The sequence below is a fragment of the Saccostrea cucullata genome, unplaced genomic scaffold (genome assembly GCF_032062105.1).
Source record: "Saccostrea cucullata isolate Sc308-1 unplaced genomic scaffold, CSIRO_AGI_Scuc_v1 ctg799, whole genome shotgun sequence".
NCBI classification, from domain to species: Eukaryota; Metazoa; Mollusca; class Bivalvia; order Ostreida; family Ostreidae; genus Saccostrea; species Saccostrea cuccullata.
In genome coordinates, this window is record NW_026918155.1 from 22601 (window position 1) to 47388 (window position 24788).

A 24788-nucleotide genomic window follows, 5' to 3' on the forward strand; every position below is an offset into this window, starting at 1 on the left:
ATGACCATGACACTGTGTGTTACATGAATATGATGGTGGTCAGACTTTCTACTTGAAAATGTTGGAATATCATATCACAACATGCATGGATTATGAATTTTGCTATTTTTTCAATCCAACTTTCAAAGATGCTTGTTTGTAAATCCATATGCATAGCTCTATGAGTGTTGTGACATGTAATATTAATAATTCAATCATTATAAAGAAACTGAAAATATCAGAAATAATGTACATGTATTATGCAATACATTTAATATGATAAATATTTTCTATGGTATTTTTATCCAGCAATATTTTAAAGTCTTACCATTAAGCTGCATATTCTGACTTTCCATTTTTGAGCTTAACCCCAGTAAACCTTTCTTTATATCAAGAAAAAGTTGCATATTATCCAGTTGTTATTCAAGAGCTAAAGAGGATGAAAATGAGACAACTAAGGGGTCTAACCACTGAAAGAACCCTTTCTCTTTAAATTTGATATCATAAAAACAACTTTCCTGATAAGAAAATTGACAAACATCCCTAAGTTTGAGGGAACCTCATTTAGAAAACTCAGTGAGACCACGGAAAAATCTTTGAGATATCCGAGTATTCAAGATATCCAGGTTAAAATGTGTAAAGAAAAAGAGGTTGGGACTTTCAAATCAATTTGATAAATCCATGCCAATTGAGATATCAGTTTTGAGATACTGATTTTCACCATAGTTTAGTGAGTTTTCATATGGATCAGGTTCCTCATCATGTCGTAGCTGTTCCCGTCTGGCTGAACACTGATCATCTGTCCATCGTTTGATGTTACTTTAAGGTAGCCATACTCGTCCACTCCCTGAACGGTAAAGACTTTGTCCCCCTCTGTTTCTAGCTGCACCTTATGGCCACTACAAGAAAACATAACAGACTTTAACAGTATGGCAACAAATTGTAGATTTCTTAACATTTTCTAAACTTAGGACCACAAAGTACTTTTTTTTAATTTTTGTGGTGCTTATATTTTAACACAAAAAAGGCATATTGAAAGATTTTCATGCAAAACATGTGTATCAAGACTAATTCATTACCAAGAGGCCCTGATATTAATGATATAACCTTGAATCACAATGAAGACATACTGAGTGCTTAAGTAAGGACACATGCACAGTAGTTTTTAATTTTAGTTTCTTTTTTCCTGTTTATTTTTAGAGTCCTGGTAATCAAAGGACCTGTGTGATTTTTTTAACTTGGTATGCCATAACCTCCTCTGAATCAAGTTTGGAGCAGATAACAGCTAAAACTATATTTTAAAATTTGTAAAATGATAAACAATGAACATGTATGTCATTATAGCAACAAAATATTTTTTAAAAAAATGGAATAGGTAGTAAGGTGCATTGTATAATGAAATCGACATTGAACAGATATGAGAAAAAGGGGGGCTCAAGAGGGGGGGGGGGTAAAACTTTTACACAGACATAAACAGACTTTCACAAACTTTGTGCCAGTAGATTTATAGCTGAAATCAAATACACTGAATATAAAATTTCCCACAGGATTTATGCAAAAGTTCATTAGTCACAAAAACGTAGGTGTATTGCACTTTGCTGGCATTTTATTTGATATTATAGGTTTTAGATGAAAGATACTGCATCTTCACACTAAAATATTATACAACAAATCTGATTCACATATTTTCACAGTTCACATCTTATGCAACTCTTCACACAAAAATATTATACAACAAATCTGATTCACGATATTTTCACAGTTCACACCTTATGAAATTTTGTACATTAACTGCAAGCACCTTAAGGTGTTATATCTCTCTGAAAAGGGAGATAACTTTCCATAAAATTTATTCCTAACAATGCAATGAATTGTCTTACCAGAGTTTAATAATGAGAATAATCATTAAATCAACTTATTCACCCAGACCAATCTTACAACTATTTCTACTACCAATATCTTTTTTTTAAATTATCTATATTAGTTTAACTAAAAACACTTACACCAAGCTAAAATTGAGATATATGTATTTCTAAATCTTACCATATTAGACAATTCTTTTCATTGTTTCAGAAATTTTATGTGCAGAATTTTTATAATCAATTAAGATTTTTTTCACTAACAAGAGGCCCACGGGCCTTATAGGTCCCCTGAGTAACATGTAACAACTTTCCAACAACTGACTTTGGTTTGACTATTTTAAACCAAATGCATTGAAATTCACAATTTTGAAAGAGGCACCATTGTTTATGATAACTATACATTTAGCATGCTTAATTTGGTTACTTAATACCCAAAGGGAGATCAGAGTAACAGAGAGAAAATGCATTTCCACTTTATAACCACCAGTTGTGCACACCAACCCAAAGGAACCACTGACCCTGAGGCCACATATTTTAAAATTTTATAAATTTTATAAATTTCATTTCTTCAGAAATGGGTGATTAATATCAAAGAATGGATTTCAAAGTATTACTTTATTTTCAGACTATGTAAACCGCCCCTCTCACAGTACCCCTAATGCAGGGGCCCTGAAATTGACCATTTTTCGAAGAGGCATCTTTCTTCATCAGCAATAACACTTTGATCATTGGCATTATACCAAGAAGCAAAGGTAAAGATTTCCAAAGAATTCATGCGTTTTCACAATATAATCATTATAGAGCCCCACCCTAACACCAGAGCCCCTGACCCAGGGGTCATGAAATTCACAAATTGGGAAAAAGCATCCTTCCTCATCATAACTATGTACATAATTCAGTGGTTTTATACCCTGAGGAGCATAGGAGAAGATTTTTAAAGAATTTATGCATTTTCACTAGTATATAATCAACAGAGCCCCGCCCTAACACCAGAACCCCTGACCCTGGGGCCATGAAATTCATAATTTTGGAAGAGGCTGACTTATTCAATATAACCATGTACTTGGATAGTCTATTTCATACCCAGAAGCAGAGAAGATTTTTTAAAGAATTAATGCATTTTCACTATATAAACAATTAAAGAGCCCCGCCCTAACACACAAACCCCTCTTCCATGGGCTATGAAATTCACAATTTTAGAAGAAGCATTCTCGGTCATAATAACTATGTACTTAATTTGTTTGTTTTATACCCAGGAGCAGAGAAGAAGATTTTCAAAGAATTAAAGCATTTTCACTATATAACCAATAGAGCCCTGCCCTAATACCAGAACCCCTGACCCAGGGGCCATGAAATTCACAAATTGGGAAGAAGCATCCTTCCTTATCATAACTATGTACATAGTTCTGTGGTTAAATATCCAAGCGCAGAGAAGAAGATTTTTAAAGAATTTATGCATTTTCACTATATAATCAATAGAGCTCCGCCCTAACACCAGAACCCCTGACCCTGGGGCCAAGAAATTCACAATTTTGGAAGAGGTAATCTTATTCAACATAACTATGTACTTAGTTAGCTTATTTAATGCCCAGGAGCAGAGAAGAAGATTTTCAAAGTAATAATGCATTTTCACTATAAAACCTGTTTAGCCCTGCCCTAGCACTAGAACCCTTGACCCTGGGGCCATGAATTTCAAAATTTTGGTAGAGGACTCAATGCTGATTACAATCATACCAACAGTTTGACTGCTTGATGTCCCGGAGTAAAGAAGAAGATTTTTAAAGATTGCACTAATTTTAGTGGTTTTTGCCCCACCCCCCAGGCCCCAGGGGGCGGGGACCATGAAATTCACAATTTTTGTTCCCCTTCACCCATAGATGTTATATACCAAATTTGGTTGAAATTGGTTCGGTGGTTTCAGAGAAGAAGCTAAAAATCTTCAAATGTTAACGCACGACGACGGACGAAAACAGATAGCAATAGGTCACCTGAGTTTACTCAGGTGACCTAAAAAGATATTTTGAATAAAGTCAATGGTATGATTTGCTAAGCCCTATCCAGTATATATGATAAATTTCTCCCATAAACTTGGTAAATCAACATCTTTTAATATGATTCAGGTAAATTATTGTTTTTGATTTAGGAGAAAAATTTATAGTGGCTATATCCTTAGAACCCATTTTTTGCAATAACACATCAAATTTATATATGACTAAAAATGGGCATTTTTCTTCATGTCTTTCCTATGTTAAATTTAACACCCAGTTTTGAAATAGCAGAAATGATTAATATGGTACCTAACTGATGGGAGAATAAATTTATCAAACCTGTTTGAATGTTACATATTATTTAAGTTTTTCACTTTATTTCTCAAACTCTCATTTCAGACCTCTAAACTACAAGAATGGTAAAGAGTATATAACTATAGTTACCCATGCAGCCATCTTTGATAATACTTTTTGCAGAATTCCGTCCGTCCATTCCTCTGAAATTCGTTAACGATTTCCTCTATGATGTTAATGGTTCGCGCCATTAATTTCTCCTTAGACAGCAATGGAAGAGACGTGCTCTGTTCCTTGTTAAACAACTTGATCACATCGTTAATACAGATTGTAGGATTTGTATTACTGACATTAAAACCACATCCTGCAATGGAAGCAATTTTTTGAATTACTGTTGTTGTTTTGTTGCAAATAAATCTACAATATGTAATTGCTTTATTGTAGACATATTGTGTAATAAGCAAACCAGTTCTCAAGGGCGCTCAAGTCATAATAAAAATTGATTAAATTAACACTAATGAAGAGAGGAAATTAGAGAATGTAAATAAAACTATTGAATTTTTATTTATGGATGCCACCAGTCTAAAAGATATGATCGCAGCTTTCCACGCAGAGAAATTCTCATACCACCCTAACGTGCAATATTCAATTTGTCAGCATGGCGAAGTGCTGTTCTCGTGGCCAATGACATCTAAAAATAAGAATTCAATACATATTTAATCTCCAACACCCTTTTTGTGGTATCAGTCCTATTTTAATCATCTACAACCTGTTTGTCAGGTAATAACATGTAGCTGTTTTAAAGTTTTTACATTAATTGTTTCTGTTTCTACGATAATCAACTTTTATTTATATATCCACAAAGTCCACAAAAAGCCTAAGAGTAAGAGCTATTTTACTGTGGTGAGGATTTACACAATCATTAATAATAATTTGAAGAATAAGAACACATTTTATAAGCATTTACCCTAGCCATTCAAATCACAGGGGCTGGTGACATACTGCACTTAATTCCTCTGATCATGTAGGCCTTTGTCAAGGTTATATAAAAGGAGATTAGAGTATGTGGATCTGGTTTCAACAAATAGTTTTAAAATTTTTGCTGTTCTAAGCTCATCAATGCTTATATCAGCTATTCGTCATTCATGTTGTACATGTATAAATTAACAATGCACCATATGTCAACTTCAAAGTATACTGCTCTATTGGCCTCAACAACCTCCATACACATCTGTGTACACCTGTCTAAACCACATCCATACATATCTGTGTACACCTGTCTTTACCACCTCCATACACATCTGTGTACACCTGTCACAACAACCTCCATACACATCTGTGTAAACCTGTCTAAACCACATCCATACACATCTGTGTACACCTGTCACATCCATCTCCATACACATCTGTGTACACCTGTCTAAACCACATCCATACACATCTATGTACACCTGTCTTTACCACATCCATACACATATGTGTACACCTGTCACAATATCTCCATACACATCTGTGTAAACCTGTCTAAACCACATCCATACACATCTGTGTACACCTGTCACATCCATCTCCATACACATCTGTGTACACCTGTCTAAACCACATCCATACATATCTGTGTACACCTGTCACAACAACCTCCATACACATCTGTGTACACCTGTCTAAACCACATCCATACACATCTATGTACACCTGTCTTTACCACATCCATACACATCTGTGTACACCTGTCTTTACCACCTCCATACACATCTGTGTACACCTGTCTTTACCACATCCATACAAATCTGTGTACACCTGTCACAACCACCTCAATACACATCTGTGTACACCTGACACAACCATCTCCATACACATCTGTGTACACCTGTCACAACAACCTCCATACACATCTGTGTAAACCTGTCTAAACCACATCCATACACATCTGTGTACACCTGTCACATCCATCTCCATACACATCTGTGTACACCTGTCTAAACCACATCCATACACATCTATGTACACCTGTCTTTACCACCTCCATACACATCTATGTACACCTGTCTTTACCACATCCATACACATCTGTGTACACCTGTCTTTACCACCTCCATACACATCTGTGTACACCTGTCACAACATCTCCATACACATCTGTGTACACCTGTCACAACCACATCCATACACATCTGTGTACACCTGTCACAACAACAACCTCCATACACATCTGTGTACACCTGTCACAACCACATCCATACATATCTGTGTACACCTGTCACAACCTCCTCCATAAACATCTATGTACACCTGTCACAACCACATCCATACACATCTGTGTACACCTGTCACAACCACCTCAATACACATCTGTGAACACCTGTCTCATCCATCTCCATACACACCTATGTAAACCTGTCTTAACCACCTCCATACACATCTGTGTACACCTGTTTTTACTTGTCTCTTGGTAACCACTTAAGGACAGATGATACAAACAAACTTTTGTCAAAGAATTTGAAAATAGCAACTTGGGTCATATTTAAATGAGTAAAATGAATAACTTTCACCGCGTTGTTTTTAATATTTTATTCAAATTTGCACAAAAATGGAATTTGAAGTGAAAAATATTTGTATAGATTAATAAGGATGGTTTCAGAGAGGCAGAATTTTAAACATCACTGAAGGTTAACAAAATCTTTATATTCTAGAAATTTACTATTTGCATCATTTGCAATAAAATTAGGCCAAAATATGTATACCAATCCAGGCATCCATTTTTTGTTTGTATCATCTGTCCTTAAGTCTTATTGTAAAATAAGTTGTTACCAAGAGACAGGTATAAAGTCTTATTGTGAAATACAAGTAATAATATACCTCAAGAGTTTAGAGCTTAATTTTGCTGGCAAATAAGAAAAGAGTCCAAAAATAATTTGAGTCTAAGGGGTATATTCTCAATCAATTTTAACAACTAGGAACTTATTTTTATTCTACTATATTTAAACATTTTAAAATGGAAATGCAGAAGCTAAATTTGGACATTTTCAGAAGTGTCTATTAATGTCACAATTTAATGCATCTCAATGTTTATTTGTATCTCAGGCACTAGAAATAAGACTAATAAGGTGAAATAATCCAAACGTAAATTTATTCCCACCCATCTCCTTCACAATCTTAAGATGCCCCTAATAAGCCTTTTAATGGAAAACCAATTAAAATTTATTAATAATTTGTTAAAATTATTAATAATTTGCTGATGTTGTTGGTGATTTATTGGAGAAGAATGAACACAATATCTCTTTGATCTCTGCAATAAGCCCAGTAGAATGTAGTCTATATGAAAGCGTAACTTACCTATAATGGTATCACAAACACCATTAACGTAGGACGACTTAACCACCACTCCTCCCAGCTTCATCTTGTCGCTGTAGTAAATGTCGTTCGGCCATTTCAGACGGAGATCAATGTCCTAAAATGAGGAAGAAGTCTCTGAAGAAAGTGTAGCTCTACTGCTTTGTTCAAACAATTCATGTAGGGGAAGAAAATAGTTACCTCTGAACTTGAATTACTTTTTAAAATATTTATATTGATATAATTTGACTGAATGTTATATAAACTTGCATATTCTCTATACCAAGTTTCTTTTTAATTGCATGATAACTTAGAGATTTTGAAATAAAACAAGAGGCCCATGGACAACATTGCTCACCTGAGCACTGTGGCTAGGACCCCAGTAATAAGTATATTATTGAAAAGTTAAAACCCATAAGTGGTCCCAACCTATCCTTATAGAGGAGAGGGTATGATCTGAACAAACATGAATCTACACTAAGAATGCTTGCATATTTCTTTGATTACCTTTATGGCTTTACTGCTATTTATATTTCAACTTACATTGTTTTCCTTATATATATATTCCTATTTAAAACTTTGCTAATCCATTATGGTCCTGCCCTACCCAAGAATTTGTATGCAAATCTCTACTTTATTCATACTGATTTTTTTTTAATTCCAATATAATATATTCATTATTACATAATCTCTAACCAAGTTGATGAATTTTTTTATGTCATAGGAAAAAAATTCATCATCAAATTCAATACTTTGCAAAAAGAGCCTTTAAAATTTTATGAAATGTATTTTATCAATTCAGTCTCATCAATATGCTTTTGGTGCAAGTTCATTGTATAAAAATTTGGTTTGATCAGCTCTATATTTCGACGTGAAAATAATCTTATTTAATAAAATAAATTTGACTAAAAATTCATACCTGTAACTTTTAAAGGAACCAATTATAATCATTTAATTCTGGATGTAATATGTTGTTTGATTATCAAAAGATATATCTTAAGTTTATATTATAAAAACCTGCGTTGCCAGACACAATGGTTTGCCTCAAAAAACATAAGGATTGCTTCGGATGTGGATAGATGAGATTCAGGAGGGATTTTGCGGACTTTAAAAGTAGTCATATGAATTAGAGGTGATATCTTCATAACAGCTACAGGTGTTAATATCTGATATCCATAACAGGTTTCACTCTCTCCCTTCACACCAGAAGTAGTTAATGTGAATATCAGATATTCAAAGAGGATTCACACGTTCAATTTACCAAAAGTTGTAATGTGAATACAGTGTACTGTAAACATGGACATTTTGACGATGTGCTAATTTTGACGATATTGACGATTTTTCTTTTCTCGTCAAAATTTACACTCGTCAAACTTCACATATCATATATATAGCGTCACAACAGACATTGACCATTGTACAACTTTACCACTTAATTTTCACGGCTTTCCCCTATTATCACTAGATCAAAGTCACTGTTAATTTCTTTTGTTATTAGTTATGAAAACAAAGTGATATATAATCACATTTTTTAAAATCATGGAATCTACTAGTGTATCAAATACTGCATGTGTAACTTGGCGTAATTATCACGCTGTGCTTGACTTAGTTTGTCACCTCAGGCAATTGACCACTTATATTGAAAACAAATTACGAGAGGGCAATTTATTTAATCAAATCTTAAATACGTAAATAGTTTGTATAAATTAAATTTAAGTGATTCTGATGCTGCCTTTGTCCCTGTGAATTCAGAGATTTGAAACTCTTGATTAAATATTTTGTCAAAATTAACACTCGTTAATTTTCGCAAACAAAAAATCGTCAATTTTTCAACTCGTCAATATAACCACGTTTACAGTATAATTATGTACTTGACAATTGTATCAAGGTTGACTTTCTTTTTCACCTCGTGATGTCTCCAGCTAAATTTGTAGAGTGTTTGTACACATATTGATGTTAATGAAAGGAATATCTGATATCAAGGAAGGGTGCCTAAATTCTCTACTAGAGCAAGGGATGTTAATATCTGATATCCAGGAAAGGATGCATACCATCTCTACCACTGCTAGTCATGTTTAATACCTGATATCCAGGAAGGGTGCATACACTTTCTACCAGAGCTAGGGATGTTATTAAAATACCCAATATCCAGGAAGGGTACATAACTCTCTACCCCAGTAGTTTGTTATAACTTGATGTCCAGGAAGGGTGAATACACTCTCTACCACAGCTAGGGATGTTAATACCTGGGATCCAGGAATGGTGCGTACACTCTATACAACAGTCAACAGCTACATGTAGATATGTTAATACCTGGTATCCAGGAATGGTGCGTACACTCTATACAACAGTCAACAGCTACATGGAGATATGTTAATACCTGATATCCAGGAAGGGTGCGTACACTTTCTACCACAGCCAGGGATGTGATATGTTGGAGATATGACACTGCCTGTGCTAATGAATTTTCTCCCTCAATCCTGACATGCAAGGAAAACATTGCACAACCTTCAGGGCTCAGCCAAGAGTTACCTCCTCTTCCTAAAGAAGGAATATTTGAATTGATTGCACAGCAAATCATAGTGATACATGTAACAACTCATTAATACACAAATCATAATGCATATTAAAGTCTTCAAAACTGTTCATGCCTGGAGTTATAACTAGAAGTGTGTCTGCCGTAATATCCATAAATTCACTAAGGTTTGAAAGGTTGGATTACAAAAAAATTTTACTTTAAGGGGATTTGATTTTGTGGTTGAAGATAAATTACTTTTCTGTATTTCAAAATTTCAATATCATTGAGAGGGGAACAAATTTGTGGATCCCTTCATACAGCTCCATACCTTCTAAAGAACTATATGCGGTATATTGCATATGTTTGCCCCCACAAAAGTCAAATTTTGAAAACTTCCTGAAATGTGCTGAATTCAATAAATTGTACGAGAAATATAAGTTAACAGAAAATATTATAGTTCCAGAGCATTGTATTCACAATTTCTGTTTTTATGACGTCACAAACTAGTCCAATTTTATATCCTTTTTCAGAAAGAGGACAAAATGGACAAAATTTCAACAATTTAAGCTTTAAAATTTATAGAGCGCATGTGTGTTCAGGAACAATATTGACATATTTCATTGATATTATCATTCTACACATTATATCAAAATATTTATCCTGAACACACATGCGCTCGGTGACTTTTATTTAAAATATCGACGAAATATGTACATTTTTCTGCAAAATTCATAAAAAACCTGAAATTTACGTCATATTTGTGACGTCATTACGTACATATGACGTCATTACTTATGAAATTATTCAGTGCTTTGAAGTCAGCATATACTCCCCTGTTTAAGGACTTAATTAAATATTACTCCATCAAAGTTTGATTTTGGGGGGCAAATGTTGGTTAATACCGCATATAGTTCTTTGGTGATTTCAAGGCAATTGCTCCCTACATATACATGATGTAAGTTACACAAAATATGTCATCAACATTGACAAGTATAACATTTTTAGCCTGTAAAAATCTCAGATTATCCTTTTATTAATATCTAAGTAGAGTAACACCACAGGCCTATAGATCGCAGTTTCATTCAACTTGCAAAAAATTTGTGCTAGGTGTCACAAAAAATATACCTTTTTTATATACCCCAATTTTTTTTATGTCAGATTTGAGCGATCCAAAGGCCTGTGAGTTACACATACAATTACATATTTTACATCTTTTTTAACAATTTAATCACCTAACTACATGTACCGAGATCCCAAGACCTAATCTTTTCGCATTTAGCTTCCTACCTAACAGTATAAATTTCTCTTTAATATACCGGTACCTTCGATTTTTGCCCTCTATAGATTAAATGTAGTCTACTGACACATACTTCTATACAGAAAAGTAAGGACTTTACAGATACTTAATAATGTGAAAGACGCACTTTAGTGGTGCTACATGTAGTCTCACATTAGTGGTGCCAGACACACTTTAGTGGTGCTACATGTAGTCTCACATTAGTGGTGCCAGACACACTTTAGTGGTGCTTGACTTGTCAGTGGAATAATAACAGCTATCTGTTGTTAAATCGACAATGAGCCGATTTCTCACCATGAATCAACACAATGTGAACTTGTAGTGTTTAATTACACTGTAAATCTACTATGTCACTAGGTAATGCTGACGTACTTGTGTATGGATAGTTGAGACACATTAATCCTGCATTCTCTGTAAACTGATTGTATTCATGATATAGGAATCAAAGCTGAACACGATTCTTTATAGGAATTAGTCAGCCATATTCGATTGTTCACTCGACATATCCGAGAGCCCCTATTAGAAGTCACACACTTAGTCCGAGAGCAATGGAGCCCTGTACTGTACCAGAGTTTTTGTTAAAAATTATCCAAGATTATGACAAGAGATTTTCAAAGAAATAGTGCATGTTCACTAGAGTATCCCCTAAACACCTGTACCCCTTACCTAGTGGCATTTATATTCACAAGTTTGGATTAGACACCTTTGATCATCATATAACCATTTACTTAATTTTTCTGCTTAATACCCTGGGATTACATGTATAGTGTAAAGCATTTTCATTATATAATCAACATGCAGCCTTCTGTTCTAACACCCAATTTCTTACCCAGGGACCATGAAACACATAAAGAGGCACATATTCTCATCAAAATCAATCTTCCAATAACAAAACCAGAAAATGCTAAGTACTGCCTCCTCCCCACCCAACCCCTCCATTTGCATATTTTCACTTGGTGGAATTTGGTATCAGATTGAAATGAGTAAAAATAAAGTAATTAAAGAGCAACTCCGAAATTCTTTCATTCAGAAAGTTTATAAAATTGTGTGGCTTGCCCACAAAGAAAAAATAATTTTCCTGTTTATTGTTTTTTCCCCTTTTGGGAATTATCTTATAATAGGAGTATTTTTTTTTTATTCTTGTAATGTGACATAAAATGTGTGAAGAACAATTCGAACAATCCTGTTTACAAGGGTTTTTCTTCGAAAATTAAATTTACACTAAGCGACACCCACTAAACACTATAAGGAACAAAACAACTTTGTTTAAACAAATAATAATTGAATATTATTTTTAGTGTTAACATGTTTATGCATTCTGACATCAATGATAACAAAATTTGGTTTACCCTGTGTTTACAAAATGAGACTGAAGCTACAGAAGTAACGAATTTATGTTTACCTTGTCCTTGAGTTTGTCTACCAGCAATGGCTACCAATCCAACTGTTTTCGGCTCAGAAAACTGGAGGCTGAAAAAATTTCGAAGTACAAGAGTTTATTCTTCAATAGAAATGAAGAAACAATCCCAATCTGAAGCTAAAATAATGACAAATCACCAACATGATTCACAATTTTTAACACATTCTATAAAAAAGATTTCCTTTCCAAATTTGAAGAGGTACCTTTTTGAAATTTTAAAGCTAAAATGTTGCAGAATGGAAGCTCTTTAAATATTAATTTGATTTTTTAATTTTTTTTAGCAAACTCAAGGATCTTCCATTTCTAATAAAAAAAAAGTTACTAAAATAAAAATACCCATCTAGCAATGACATGGTTGAAGGGACAACATCTGTATAGAGAACAACATTTCCTAACTTGACTGTTGTCAAGTTGTCCCAGTATTCATCTATATTGAAGTACTTCAACTCCTCCATTTTGTCAGTGACAACAGGAAGTTGGGTCGATGTGACCTTGACCTCGGGAACCCATTTAGGAATAAACTGCAGGCTGACATTGGCCGACTTCAGTATACCATTTTTAAGTCGCTGCGCAATTTTGTTCAACAGTCTAACTTTGTTTACCTGCAAGATATTGCATTTATACATACAGTCTTGTAAGATGTGCCAGAAAATTTCAGGCAGACTGGGATTTGAACCTGTTACCTCCTGTTAACCCTGAGTTTGCTCTACCACTGAGCTACCAGGTTGACATATCCATCCCCCTTTGTTAAACCTCTCCCTTTTCTTTAGGGTTTTAATCCTGAAATCTTCTTTGAAACCACCTGTGGGTTTTGTTGTTGGCCATGGGTGCCAAATATATAAATGTCAGTCAGAATTGATCTTGAACCAAGGACCTTCAGCTAAACGTGTGGGTGCACTCTACCACTGAGCTACCAGCTAGGCCATTAAAACCTAATACCCATTCACACTGATGCTTTATCTTAAAGCACTTTTAAATCAGGTTGTATGAAAGTATGAATTAAAACCCAAGCACCAATTGCTCAAAAGTTTTGGCCATAGCAAGGTTAAAGTTTAGAATTTTTAGTAAAAGAGGGTCAAACTCAAAGGTAAAGGTCAGGAGGTCAAATTTGGTACTACCTTAAGAAAGGTCTTGTCACAAAGAACACACCTGAAAAGGACCAGTAAAAATAGAGCTAGAATTTAAGTTAAATATTCTGCCATCATAAATGTTTCCTTCTCAGAAAAAACTCAATTTATGGATGTTTTCAAAGGTATTTGTATTTTCAAACAATATGTGAATTGCCAAATATTTGTAATAAGAAAATTAGGTGAAAAGGAACTTATTTGCATTTAACAGGTGTAATTAATCATATATATAAAATGATATTTATAACCTGATTATAATATGTTCTTATTTAGCCAATTAATAGACAGAAAAAATGGAGACCTTTCTTAATAAATACAACAAAAACAAAAGAATAAATCAGAAAAAAAGAAAATCACACGAATTCTCAAGAAATAATAATTCTTAGAAATAAAACGCAAAAAATTAGATTCTTTTCACATGATACAGGATTTGGATATCATACAAACTCTGTCTCTTTTCTTACAAAGTTTAGTTTCCCAATTCCAGTTTTAGGACAGGTTTATTGTTTCAAAACTAGGTGAAGATCTATGTGCTATAACTTCGAAGGAGATTGAACTCTATTGAAAAAAAACTGTAGTATGCCCTGAGTAGAACTTTTGTCTAGTTAACAAGTGTGGCTTTTGGTGTTTGAAACCCATCTTAAAACTGGAACCTGAAAGACCATACCACACAAGGTGAATGAATTATTTTTCACCATTTACTGAGCTCCAATATTAATACAAATATGGAAAACACCCATCCTGCCAGCCCAGGATGTATCTGACACTTGAAATACAATATGTATGAATGACCTGAAATATTTATAGGTGTCTAAGACTTCCTGCATAAGGTATTCTAATAAGACTGTTATATAGAACAAGAGGCCTATGAGCTACATCGCTCACCTGAGCAATTTGGCTGGGAAAAAGCAGAAATCAGTTAAGTACTTAAAAGTATGATTATATAAGAGGTCAAACGCAGGGAGGTGGTGAACAAATTTGGATCTACACTACCTGAGAATTTCTTCCATTTTTCTTTGACTAGATCATGGCCTATTAATAAGTAGATTTTCCAAGAATTTTTCCAATATGATCGATCTTTTATTGTGTATTTTATTTTATAAATACCCTACCCCCAGGGTATGATTTGAACACACTTGAATCTATAGTTCCTGATGATGCATGCTTCTGAATTAATATGACTATAACCATGGTCTTACTGTTATTGTGAAGAAAAATATATTGATATATTCTTTATATTTCTTTGCAATTTAACTTTGATCCCCAGTTGTGGCCATCTCTAATTAACTCCTGGGAGTCATATGATTTGAACAAACTTTAAATTTACACTAAACCTGTCTGACAGGATGCTTCCAAACAAACATATGATAACTAGTACTTGTAGTGGATTTGCTTTTCTGAATAAGATTTTCAAAGATTTTTCCTATTTTTTCCCATGTAAAACTTTTTGAATGCCCCATGAGGCCCCGCCCTTCACCCAGGGTAAATGATTTTAAGAACCTTGATTTTACAATGCAAATAAATATGTCAATCATGGCTTAGCTGTACTATGGGAAGATCCCCCTTCCTCCCCCCTTTTGGGGGTATGATTTAACAAATTTGATTCTACACTATCTGATAATGCCTATCTGAGAATGCTTCCGTATAAATACAACAAATCATGGATTTGCTGTTTTTGAGAAAAAAAAATTCTGAAAGATTTTTCCTATGTACGAGGGTTGTCTGTAAAGTGCGTGGACAACATTGATAGTTACTGACAAACATTGATAAAATATATGAAACTATTATTTTTCATTAAATTAATGTTTCCTTTTATACATATGCAAATTTTAAACAAAAACAAAGCACAAATAGCTATAATTTTAATTATCAGATAAAAAAAAGACACACACTCATACCCGGAGCACTAAAACAATAATCCTTGAAGTTACCCTACGTCAAAAGCTTACCCATAATAATACATGAAACTTTCCTCAACACAGTCACCGTTTAACTCAATACATTTCTTATATCACTTTAAGCAGTCATCAAAAATGTGTATAAACTCTTCAGATTTCATATGTAAAAAAATATTCAACACTTCCTGAATGAGATCCTGCAAATCATCAAACCTTTGTCATCATAAAACGACTTTATTTACGGAAATACAGCAAAGTCACGTTATGAAATTCATTTTTTATAGCACTGCAATCTTGGAATGATGGTCTTCCTTAACTCTTTACAACTTACCAAACTGATTTGCAACATACACTTCATGTTCACGTCATTGAAATACGACGTTACCATTTCCCCGCAAGCCATTATACAAGCTTTAATGTACAAGTTTCTCTAAAGTTTAGCGTAAATACCATTATGATGTAATATTTTAATAAGAAAATATTTTTTTTTATTTTATGAGATTTTAGCAAGTATAAAATAGAAGGAAATTGGAATTAAATTGAAGATTAAATGAACTCTTTAAAGTGCGTGAAAATGCGTGATTGCGGGGAAATGGTATATGATTTTGCGTTAAAAATAGGAAACGGTATATGCGTTAAAATGTGTGACTGCGGGGAAGGGGGTTAATGCATGTCATCCTGTTAGCTGTTCCTACCGTCCAAAAATTTTATATTCCACTTAAATTCTAAAGAACGGCTTCCTTTACTGTATTTTCCCGATTGTTTACAGTATTTATGGGTCTCTGTTGGTGTTTTTCCGATGTCTATGCAGAATTTTATCACTACTCTCTGCTCCTCCTTTTCCAAAAATGTCCCTTTTTCGAACAATGCTAATCCTGTCTCAATAGATTCTAACTTCCATTTCTCAGTCATTTCTAAACTCTGAACGTTCAAATTTTGCAAGCTTTGCCAACCTCATAATGTATAAACAATCCGAATTTCCGTGTAATTTTACAAAATACAAATGAAATTTATAAAGTGATAAATAATTTTTTAATTGAAATTTTGCAGTGCTCCGGGTCATCATCCCAAGTCTAATAATGAAGCCATAATTGTAATATATATTAAAAATTGGATATAATTTTACATTCCGTAATTCACATTCAATAAAGGACTTTAAATATACTAATAATAAATATCAATGACACCATTTTTATTTAAATTTGAGCTTGTCCACGAACATTACGGACAACCCTCGAATATTTTCCTACAAGTATGTGAAATTCTGATCATCCATTGTATACTCTGGTGACCTTAGCCCAAGGGGTCGTGATTTGAACAAAATAAAATGAACTTTACACTTCATCTACATGAACTTCAGGATGCATGATTCCACATAAGTTCATATTTGTTTACCTACTGGTTCTTAAAAAGAAGATTTCTAAAGATTGCCATTAATTTTTCAGGTATTCTTAATTATCTCCCCTTGTAAGATGTGGCCCTACATTTGAATAAACTTTAAATCCCTTTACCTTAGGATACTTCATGGCAAGTTTGGATGAAATTGGCCCAGTTCTTCTATTCAATACAAGTTACCCACAAAATTATGTCTTATCAACCAGTTTAAAAATGTGAGTTTGCATTTACCTCCAACAATTAATACAAATATTAAGCTATGAAATGGGTTAAGAAGGTTTGTTCCCTTTTTGCACACATTTGAATTACAGGTAATTAAAATATCTGTGAAAAACAGGAATTTGACCAGGTGAGATTGCTATAGTCTAACCATACTAAGCTTAGTGAAAAGTATGTGAAAGGTGAACTTGTAGTGAAAAAACAAGAGAATAAATACAAAGTTAATGTATTTGATTATCTGGTGATCTTATTATAACATCTTCTTCATGTTCTTGGTTTGTGCATTATTTTCAAATTAATTTTTATTCACTATTTTCTTTATTACATGTTATATCTTTAGTTCAGTAGAATTTTATCAAGATTTAAAAGTACGTAATACTATTCTTTTTTTTATGAAATTGGACTTAATAATAAATAATATTAAACAAATTTTAATAAAATCAAATATTTTTCAAAAAATATATATAGAATTTCAATAAAATGCTTATTAAAATTGTATTAAACCTCTTAAGAATACATTAATCTAAATCAGGTATTCACAGGTAAATCCAAACCAGAAATCAGACTATAATTGCTATCAAAACACACTTCATACCTGTTGTTCTATACTAATTACCAAATGTGTGCAAAACTGGAACACACTGTTAAGAATAGGGATGGCAATTTGTAACCGGTTAATCGATTAATCGGTCCAAATGATGCTAATCGGTTAGAAAATCCCTAATCAGTTAGTCGGAAAAAGTAAAATATATGTAAAATTGAGAGCAGTTTCCTTAAAATCCCTTTTTATTTTAGAGAGAGGAATGCGCTGCATAGATTTTATTTAGTGTTTTTACACATCTTATAATAAAAATATTTGGATGTAATTAAGCTCTCCAGATTGAGATGGCTGGGTAATCGGTCAATTTGTGAAGTGTTAATTACTGTTTTTATAACATTATGCCGTTACCCAGATAGTCCTGTGGTTTTTTTTATGATATTAAAAAACATCCCTGTTAAAGCAATATGAGCTGCATTTTAAAAAAAATTATTTTGCTGTCAAAATAGTTTTATGTAACTTTAACCTTTGTGATCAATAAGACCAAAATAAAGCAGATGAAAGACTTCTATGTATACAATTCAATATACAGTTTTATATAAGAAATCATTATTGTACAGGACGACAATAATGTTATTTTGATTCAATCGAAGCTTATAAATAGTTCTTCTATCGCAAATATGAAAGACAGAAGTTTATTAACGTTATTTTTGCTGTCATTGAAATAGTTACATGTACTTACAATTTTGCAACAAAAAATTTTGACACCAAAGGTGCAGCTCATATTGCTTTAAGCACTTTCAATTATAGTATGTCTATATATATTTTGTAAATTGCAAATAAAGTGAAAGTTCGGACATAGACTAGTTCTGATTATGGTGACAATGCAAATTCTTTAACATCTGCATTGGAAAATTATCCCTGTCTGATTTCTTAAGCAAGGTTCATGGTTTTCATATTTTTTCTTGTCTATTGAAACTGAAATAAAATATACTCTTATGTACATAAAATTCCCCAATCAAAATAATAAACAGAATGTAACTTCTAATGTCTTTTTATGCCTAGGTCACATTTAAGCCGATGGTCGGGCGACTAAGTTTTTCTGGTCTTGTCGGCTGAAAGAACAGAATCGGCCGACACAGTATCGAGCGACACGGAGCAGTCACATTATTTCCTAGGGACACCGATGACTTGGATAAATAACACAAAAAATCTTTTTTCTTTAGAAATCAGCTATATTTTTTCATAGATATATATTCAGATAGGTGACGTGAGTAATGTTTGCAAGGCAAAGTGGCAGAATCTTATAAAATTGTGACTCAATGTTGAAAATGCGTGTAAAATTTGTATGGAATTGCATAAAAACGACAAATGGTGCATACTTAAGCATCAAAGAATACTAAGATTTCTTTATATCTTACGGATTAATTATTTATGTTATCTCCGTTCAAAAAATTTATGTCAATCCATGCATCAAAATTTTGTTTGTGCTATGTATCCTTAATAGGTTAAATATTCACAAGTTGGCCAATTCGCACGATCATCGAGCTTGAGAATAAAATTTGATTTATGAAAATCAACACCCTTATTGTCCAACGACGGACGACCGACTTAATAAACTGACAGCCGATGGTCGGACAATGATCGAAGGTTGGTCGACGGATAACTGCACTTGAAGAAATCGGCCACCGACGCATGAAAAATTATAACTTGGACCGATGGACACAAAATTGGTCGGCCGACAAAAAAATAGGTCAAAATCGGCCAAGACAACGGCCGATTCTGTCACCCGAAGAAATTTTTGCTTCAAAACCCATCGGCCGTTGGTCGTTTTTGGAAATGTGACTGGGGTTTTAGCCTTTTTGTGTATATGAAAATAAGATGTCAATATGTATATCTTGATACGACTAACTGGTTAGTCAGTCGGAACGTTTTGTGGTTAACTGATTAGCAATTCTGCAATCTATTGCCTTCCCTAGTTAAGAATAAAATTTGTATCATGCAAAATGTAGAGAGTGCCTTTCCATGTATTTAGTTCTGAATTTCACAATTTCTGTACTTTTTTGTGGGGATGGGGTGACTAACTTTCAAAGTTACAGTAGTACATATTATGCACCTGGCTTCATTAAATCTTGAAGTTCATTTTTTTAAAAATAAATTCATAATTTCACACTTGACATTTGAAAGAAAGTACATAAAAGAAGCAAATCCCCAAAAAATGAAATATCACATTTCAATCAAACTTTTAATTAAATGAATAAAATGAACAGTTACACCCATAGAATGTAGAGAAAAAACATGGCATCTGTCAAATTTAAAGAGAAACAAAAAACCTTCAACTGTCTTGAAAAATTGACATAGTAACCGGGCTTTCAACTTCAAACAGATTTTCTTCTGGAAAACACATGTTACATAATTAACCCGAAGTTGAAGACAAGTTCATGATTTAAAAGAAATTTAGAAATGTCTATTGCACTTTTGTTCTACTTACTTGGTCATTAGCCAGTAGAAAACAAGGTGAAAGGTCAGGTTGGGTCACATGTTCACAATGGATTCCCATTCCTGTTAACATGAGGGTTAGAATTTCAAACCGGGCAGGATTTGACTTTTTCAACTGGTTAAACGAGTCCTGGGTCAGGGCTACATCTGTCGGATCCTGATCTAGCAACACCTACAAAGGAATCATGACATGGGGGTCCCATAACAATCCTTGTTAGAGCAAGCAGTACATGTTTACCTCCTACGATTGTACTTTGTTAAAATTGTTAATCACGACTCTCACGAATAAATGTATACACCTATATAATAAGCATTGAAAAACTTGTATGTTTTACTATATCCCTTCGTTAAAATTTTAGAAAATTTAATTTTGGTATTGGTACTGAATGTTTAAGATGTTATCTGGAGATTAAGTTAGCTATAGGCTAAGGCATTGATAAAATTTGTAAATATAATTGCATAAAATTTTCTCCTTAGACATGAAAATCTATGCCTTTTGCATAAAATTTTAGAAACCTCATAATTTATAATTTTAACATTGGATGTCAGTAAAAAATATGAGAAAATTTAAGGCAATGTCTAACAAATTGATTATATACTTTTACCATGCCAAAACATTGCTAAAATATATACATGAAACATGGCATAATTATTTCTTTTGATTATACTAAGACAAAATTTTCACGAATGATGGTGCTCTATGTATATAGGAATACTATTATATGACTGTATAAAAAGTTAAATTTTCGCAAGCACACTAACAAAATACAGGATTATATATACTTTTACCATGCCAAAGACAGATAAATTGTATGCTAAAATATATATTTATACAATGTTTTCTCTATCACATCTTTATACATCATTTAATGGAAAAATAGCACTGAAAAATTGAATGCATTTGTCATTTGATAACTTTTATCAAAAAATTATACTTTTGGAATAAAATTTTTTTTTTTGTTTCCAAAGATCTTTTGAAGATAGAAATTTTTATTTTAAATTGATTTTTTGAAAATTAATGTATATACTTTGCTCTTCAATGGCACAACTGCAAACCACTGCCTCTTAATTATTTTAAATTTCCTTTTACGATTTAATAAAATGTAAATCAAAAAAAATATTGTATGAATTAAACATGGGTTAATCCTGTGTTAATTGTGAAAGCAGTTCTTATAACTGTAAAAATTAAATTTATAAAAAAAAAGTAAAAAAGGAAATTGATAAATCTGGGGCACCAATTTTATTATTCTTTGTGGTTTTTATTTCTTCAATAAATGCCAGTTATTGAAAAGTTCAAGGATAAAATAATCAAGTTCAAGCATGATTGATAATCAGATTTACTAGATTTCCTAATCTATATTTTTCAGAGAAATGAGAGCATTTCGAAATTATAAAAAAGATGTTTCCAAACCCACACTTGTCATGCACTCCTAACAAATATATGTAGATCTATTCAGTCAATTAATATAAAAATTCAACATTTGATCTAATTTTCCAAAAATTAAGCTTTTTATTTGATTCAGATTTTTTTTAAAAATCAGATTTACAAACACCAAGATCAAAGGTCAATGAATACTAGTTTATTTACCTTGTTTTTCACTGACAGATAATTTATTGATGATAATTACGAAATTGAGAATTTGAATTTTTTATGATATCATCTAGAGTATTTAAATATCCCTTACCAATTATTAACGGAAGCAAATATGCAATATACTTTATTCTTTATCAAGTTCATATAGATATCTTAAAGTGAATTTAGTCCCCCGCTGAAAGTAGGGATATTAATTTTGGTCTGTCTGTCCGTCTGTTCATCTATCCATCTGTAGTTCTGTCTGTGCGCAGGGCTTTGTTTCCACGCCATGTCTCAAGAAGCTTTTGAGCTTTTGCAATGAAATTTTATGCAATAACTCTCCATGGCCGAAGGAATATCCCTATTGATTTTGAGGTAAAATCTTCAAAGATCATAAATTAAAAAATTATGTCCATTTTGACACTTTCCACGAGATATCTTGATCAGCCTTTATAAGCTTTTGAGGGTAAAAATTCACAGTCCAGTGTAAGTTTTTTATCAATTGAGAAAGTGCATAGGATTTGTGCAGCAATTTTATTAATTTTTAGAACATTCTTCTTAACATTATTTATTTTATATGAATAAAAAAATAATTTTGAACTTTCTCTGAGTATAAAACATACATCTTATGCATTTTTATGAGCTCATTTGCATAGACACACCCATACCTAGCCTTAACAGACTTGTGTAGTATAATCTATACATACTTTTAGGGTTGCAGCACATGCAGTTTTACAAACTACAATGGGCATGATGGGAAATGAAAATATTTATAAACTAAACTCTTCAATAGAAATTAACCATAATTACATTTGTCTGAATCTGATACTGTGATACATGTATAAGTAAAGTAGTCAAAAGAATCACCGCCCAGTTTAAAAGTGTCTTTTTTTTTATCACAAAATAGATATTGTTGATATTTCCATTGGACACCTTAACTAAACTGTGTTGATCATGGGAATAAATTTCAACAGGTAAAACTCATACCTTGGCATAATGATACTCTTATTCATTAAAACAAATTCTATATTGAATTTGTCCTTGTTCTGGCTGTTATTTTCTCTAGTTTGATTATCATGTTTATGTGCCCTTAAACCATATTTCAAAAGAGCATGCAATCTAAAGAGTATTAATTTTTTCATTGAATTTACTTAATAAAATCCAAACTACATGACGATAAAAGATTTATTTTTCCAGGGGGTTTTCCCCTCCCCCAAGATTGAAAAGTTTATTAGATCTTTTGGACAACATTCAAGCCTCACTTATTATCTATCCTAATTCTAACTCTAATATTGTACAAATGAGAATTGAACTGAGAGTTATTAATTCTTAGCCATGCTTAGTGTAGGCGTTAGTCTAAAATATCTGTCACATTATTTTTACACCTTGGAGATATAAATGTATAATTCTCCAATAGCTCTAAAACTACATGTAACTTGAGTAATCTCAAATTACTTCATAAAAGAAGACTATGAATTGTTCCCATTTGCTTTATATCAGGCAGTAAAGTAGTATTAAAAGGTATTATAGAGCTCTTCTTGTTCTTATATAATGATAATTAACAATATCACAATATCAATCTGCTATTCAATCAATATCTCATTAAAATCTCTACTTGCTCTGCTTTATTTTGTACAAGCGATTCCTGTATTTTAAAAGCTACTTTTTAGCCACTTTTAGGAAGGATTTTAACTGGAAAGTTTAGTTAATTTTGGGGAAGAATTAGCAAATTTCCTAGGGGTGCGTGGGAGACATTGGGGGGGGGGGTGGCTTGTGCCTCTTTTGGCTAGGATTCTAGGTCATAAGAAAACCCTGCTCAGTATTATGGTATGGGTATTACCTGAGACAGTATAGCTTTGCCAGGAATTTGTTCTGGAACATTCTGTGTAACCTCCACAGCTAATGTCTGCTCTTTGTCATCGGTAGCCAATACATCCACAGTTATGTCCGTTCTAGTCCTGTCAATCATGTACGAGTACCGCCCACATAACAAAGGCACGTTTTGAATTTTTCCATAGCTCACATTCCTTATCCCTGTTCCCTTGTGCAGTTCTCTTCTAGGTACAAAATTCGCATCCACGTTACTACCAAAGCTGATCAGCCTGCCGCCCCTTTCAAAATAGCGACAAATGATGTCGTCATTTTGGTCGTACAAGTTCTCCTCCGTCAGTACCAGCAGAGCCGTGTTTTCGGCCCAAGGCACTGTGTGAACCTCCTCATGCTTCAGATGATAAATAACATAACAGTCATTATGCACACACTGCTCTAAAACCTGCTTCAGATTCTGAAATTTCCTACTGGCATCCTTCTTCCCACAATACACCACGATGTTAGGGGGTTTAGAAGACTTCAAGGCTGTGGGTGGGACTACATTGAGATTATCTGGGTCAAACATGGCTTCCCCTGACCCACTTTCTGCCATCACAATGTCCATATCTTCTGAGTTGTCCATGTCTATCCCATTCTCTGCCTCCAACCCTTCCCAGTCTTGGCTGGAGCTCTCTAGCACGTCATGATTGACCAGACTGGCCGTGTCGGCTAACGACTCATTTGACCACTGGCTACTCGTGTCCTCCAAGGCCTGAATCTCTCTGAGGTCAAGATTAACCAAGCTGGCCGCCTTCCCTGATGTTTGAACACCTAAAATAGAGCAAGGAAAGAAAGATAACTCTAGCTTCATACCACCACTTTGTCTTCAACATCAACATTTCTTTCTTATGTCAACTTGAAAGATATTCATGTCATAATGATTCTATTTTATATGGGTACATAAAACTGCATGTACATGTACATTCAGGCACAAAGCAACGGGGGGGGGGGGGGGGGGGGGGGGGGGAAAATGTTCACT

General features: G+C 33.3%; 1 protein-coding gene across 1 annotated transcript in view; it reads right to left on the minus strand.

Moving 5' to 3' along the window:
* Nucleotides 1-574: 574 nt before the first annotated feature.
* The window catches only part of LOC134258331 (biotin--protein ligase-like), a 29900-nt gene continuing 5686 nt past the window's right edge, over nucleotides 575-24788 (minus strand). The window contains exons 6-13 of the mRNA XM_062740857.1: nucleotides 23781-24580; nucleotides 20360-20539; nucleotides 13028-13293; nucleotides 12674-12741; nucleotides 9837-9997; nucleotides 7460-7574; nucleotides 4274-4487; nucleotides 575-878 (exon numbers count right to left, since the gene is read on the minus strand). Coding sequence (XP_062596841.1) covers nucleotides 707-878; nucleotides 4274-4487; nucleotides 7460-7574; nucleotides 9837-9997; nucleotides 12674-12741; nucleotides 13028-13293; nucleotides 20360-20539; nucleotides 23781-24580 — 1976 coding nt within the window. The 3' untranslated portion in view covers nucleotides 575-706. The remainder of the gene's footprint in view (nucleotides 879-4273; nucleotides 4488-7459; nucleotides 7575-9836; nucleotides 9998-12673; nucleotides 12742-13027; nucleotides 13294-20359; nucleotides 20540-23780; nucleotides 24581-24788) is intronic.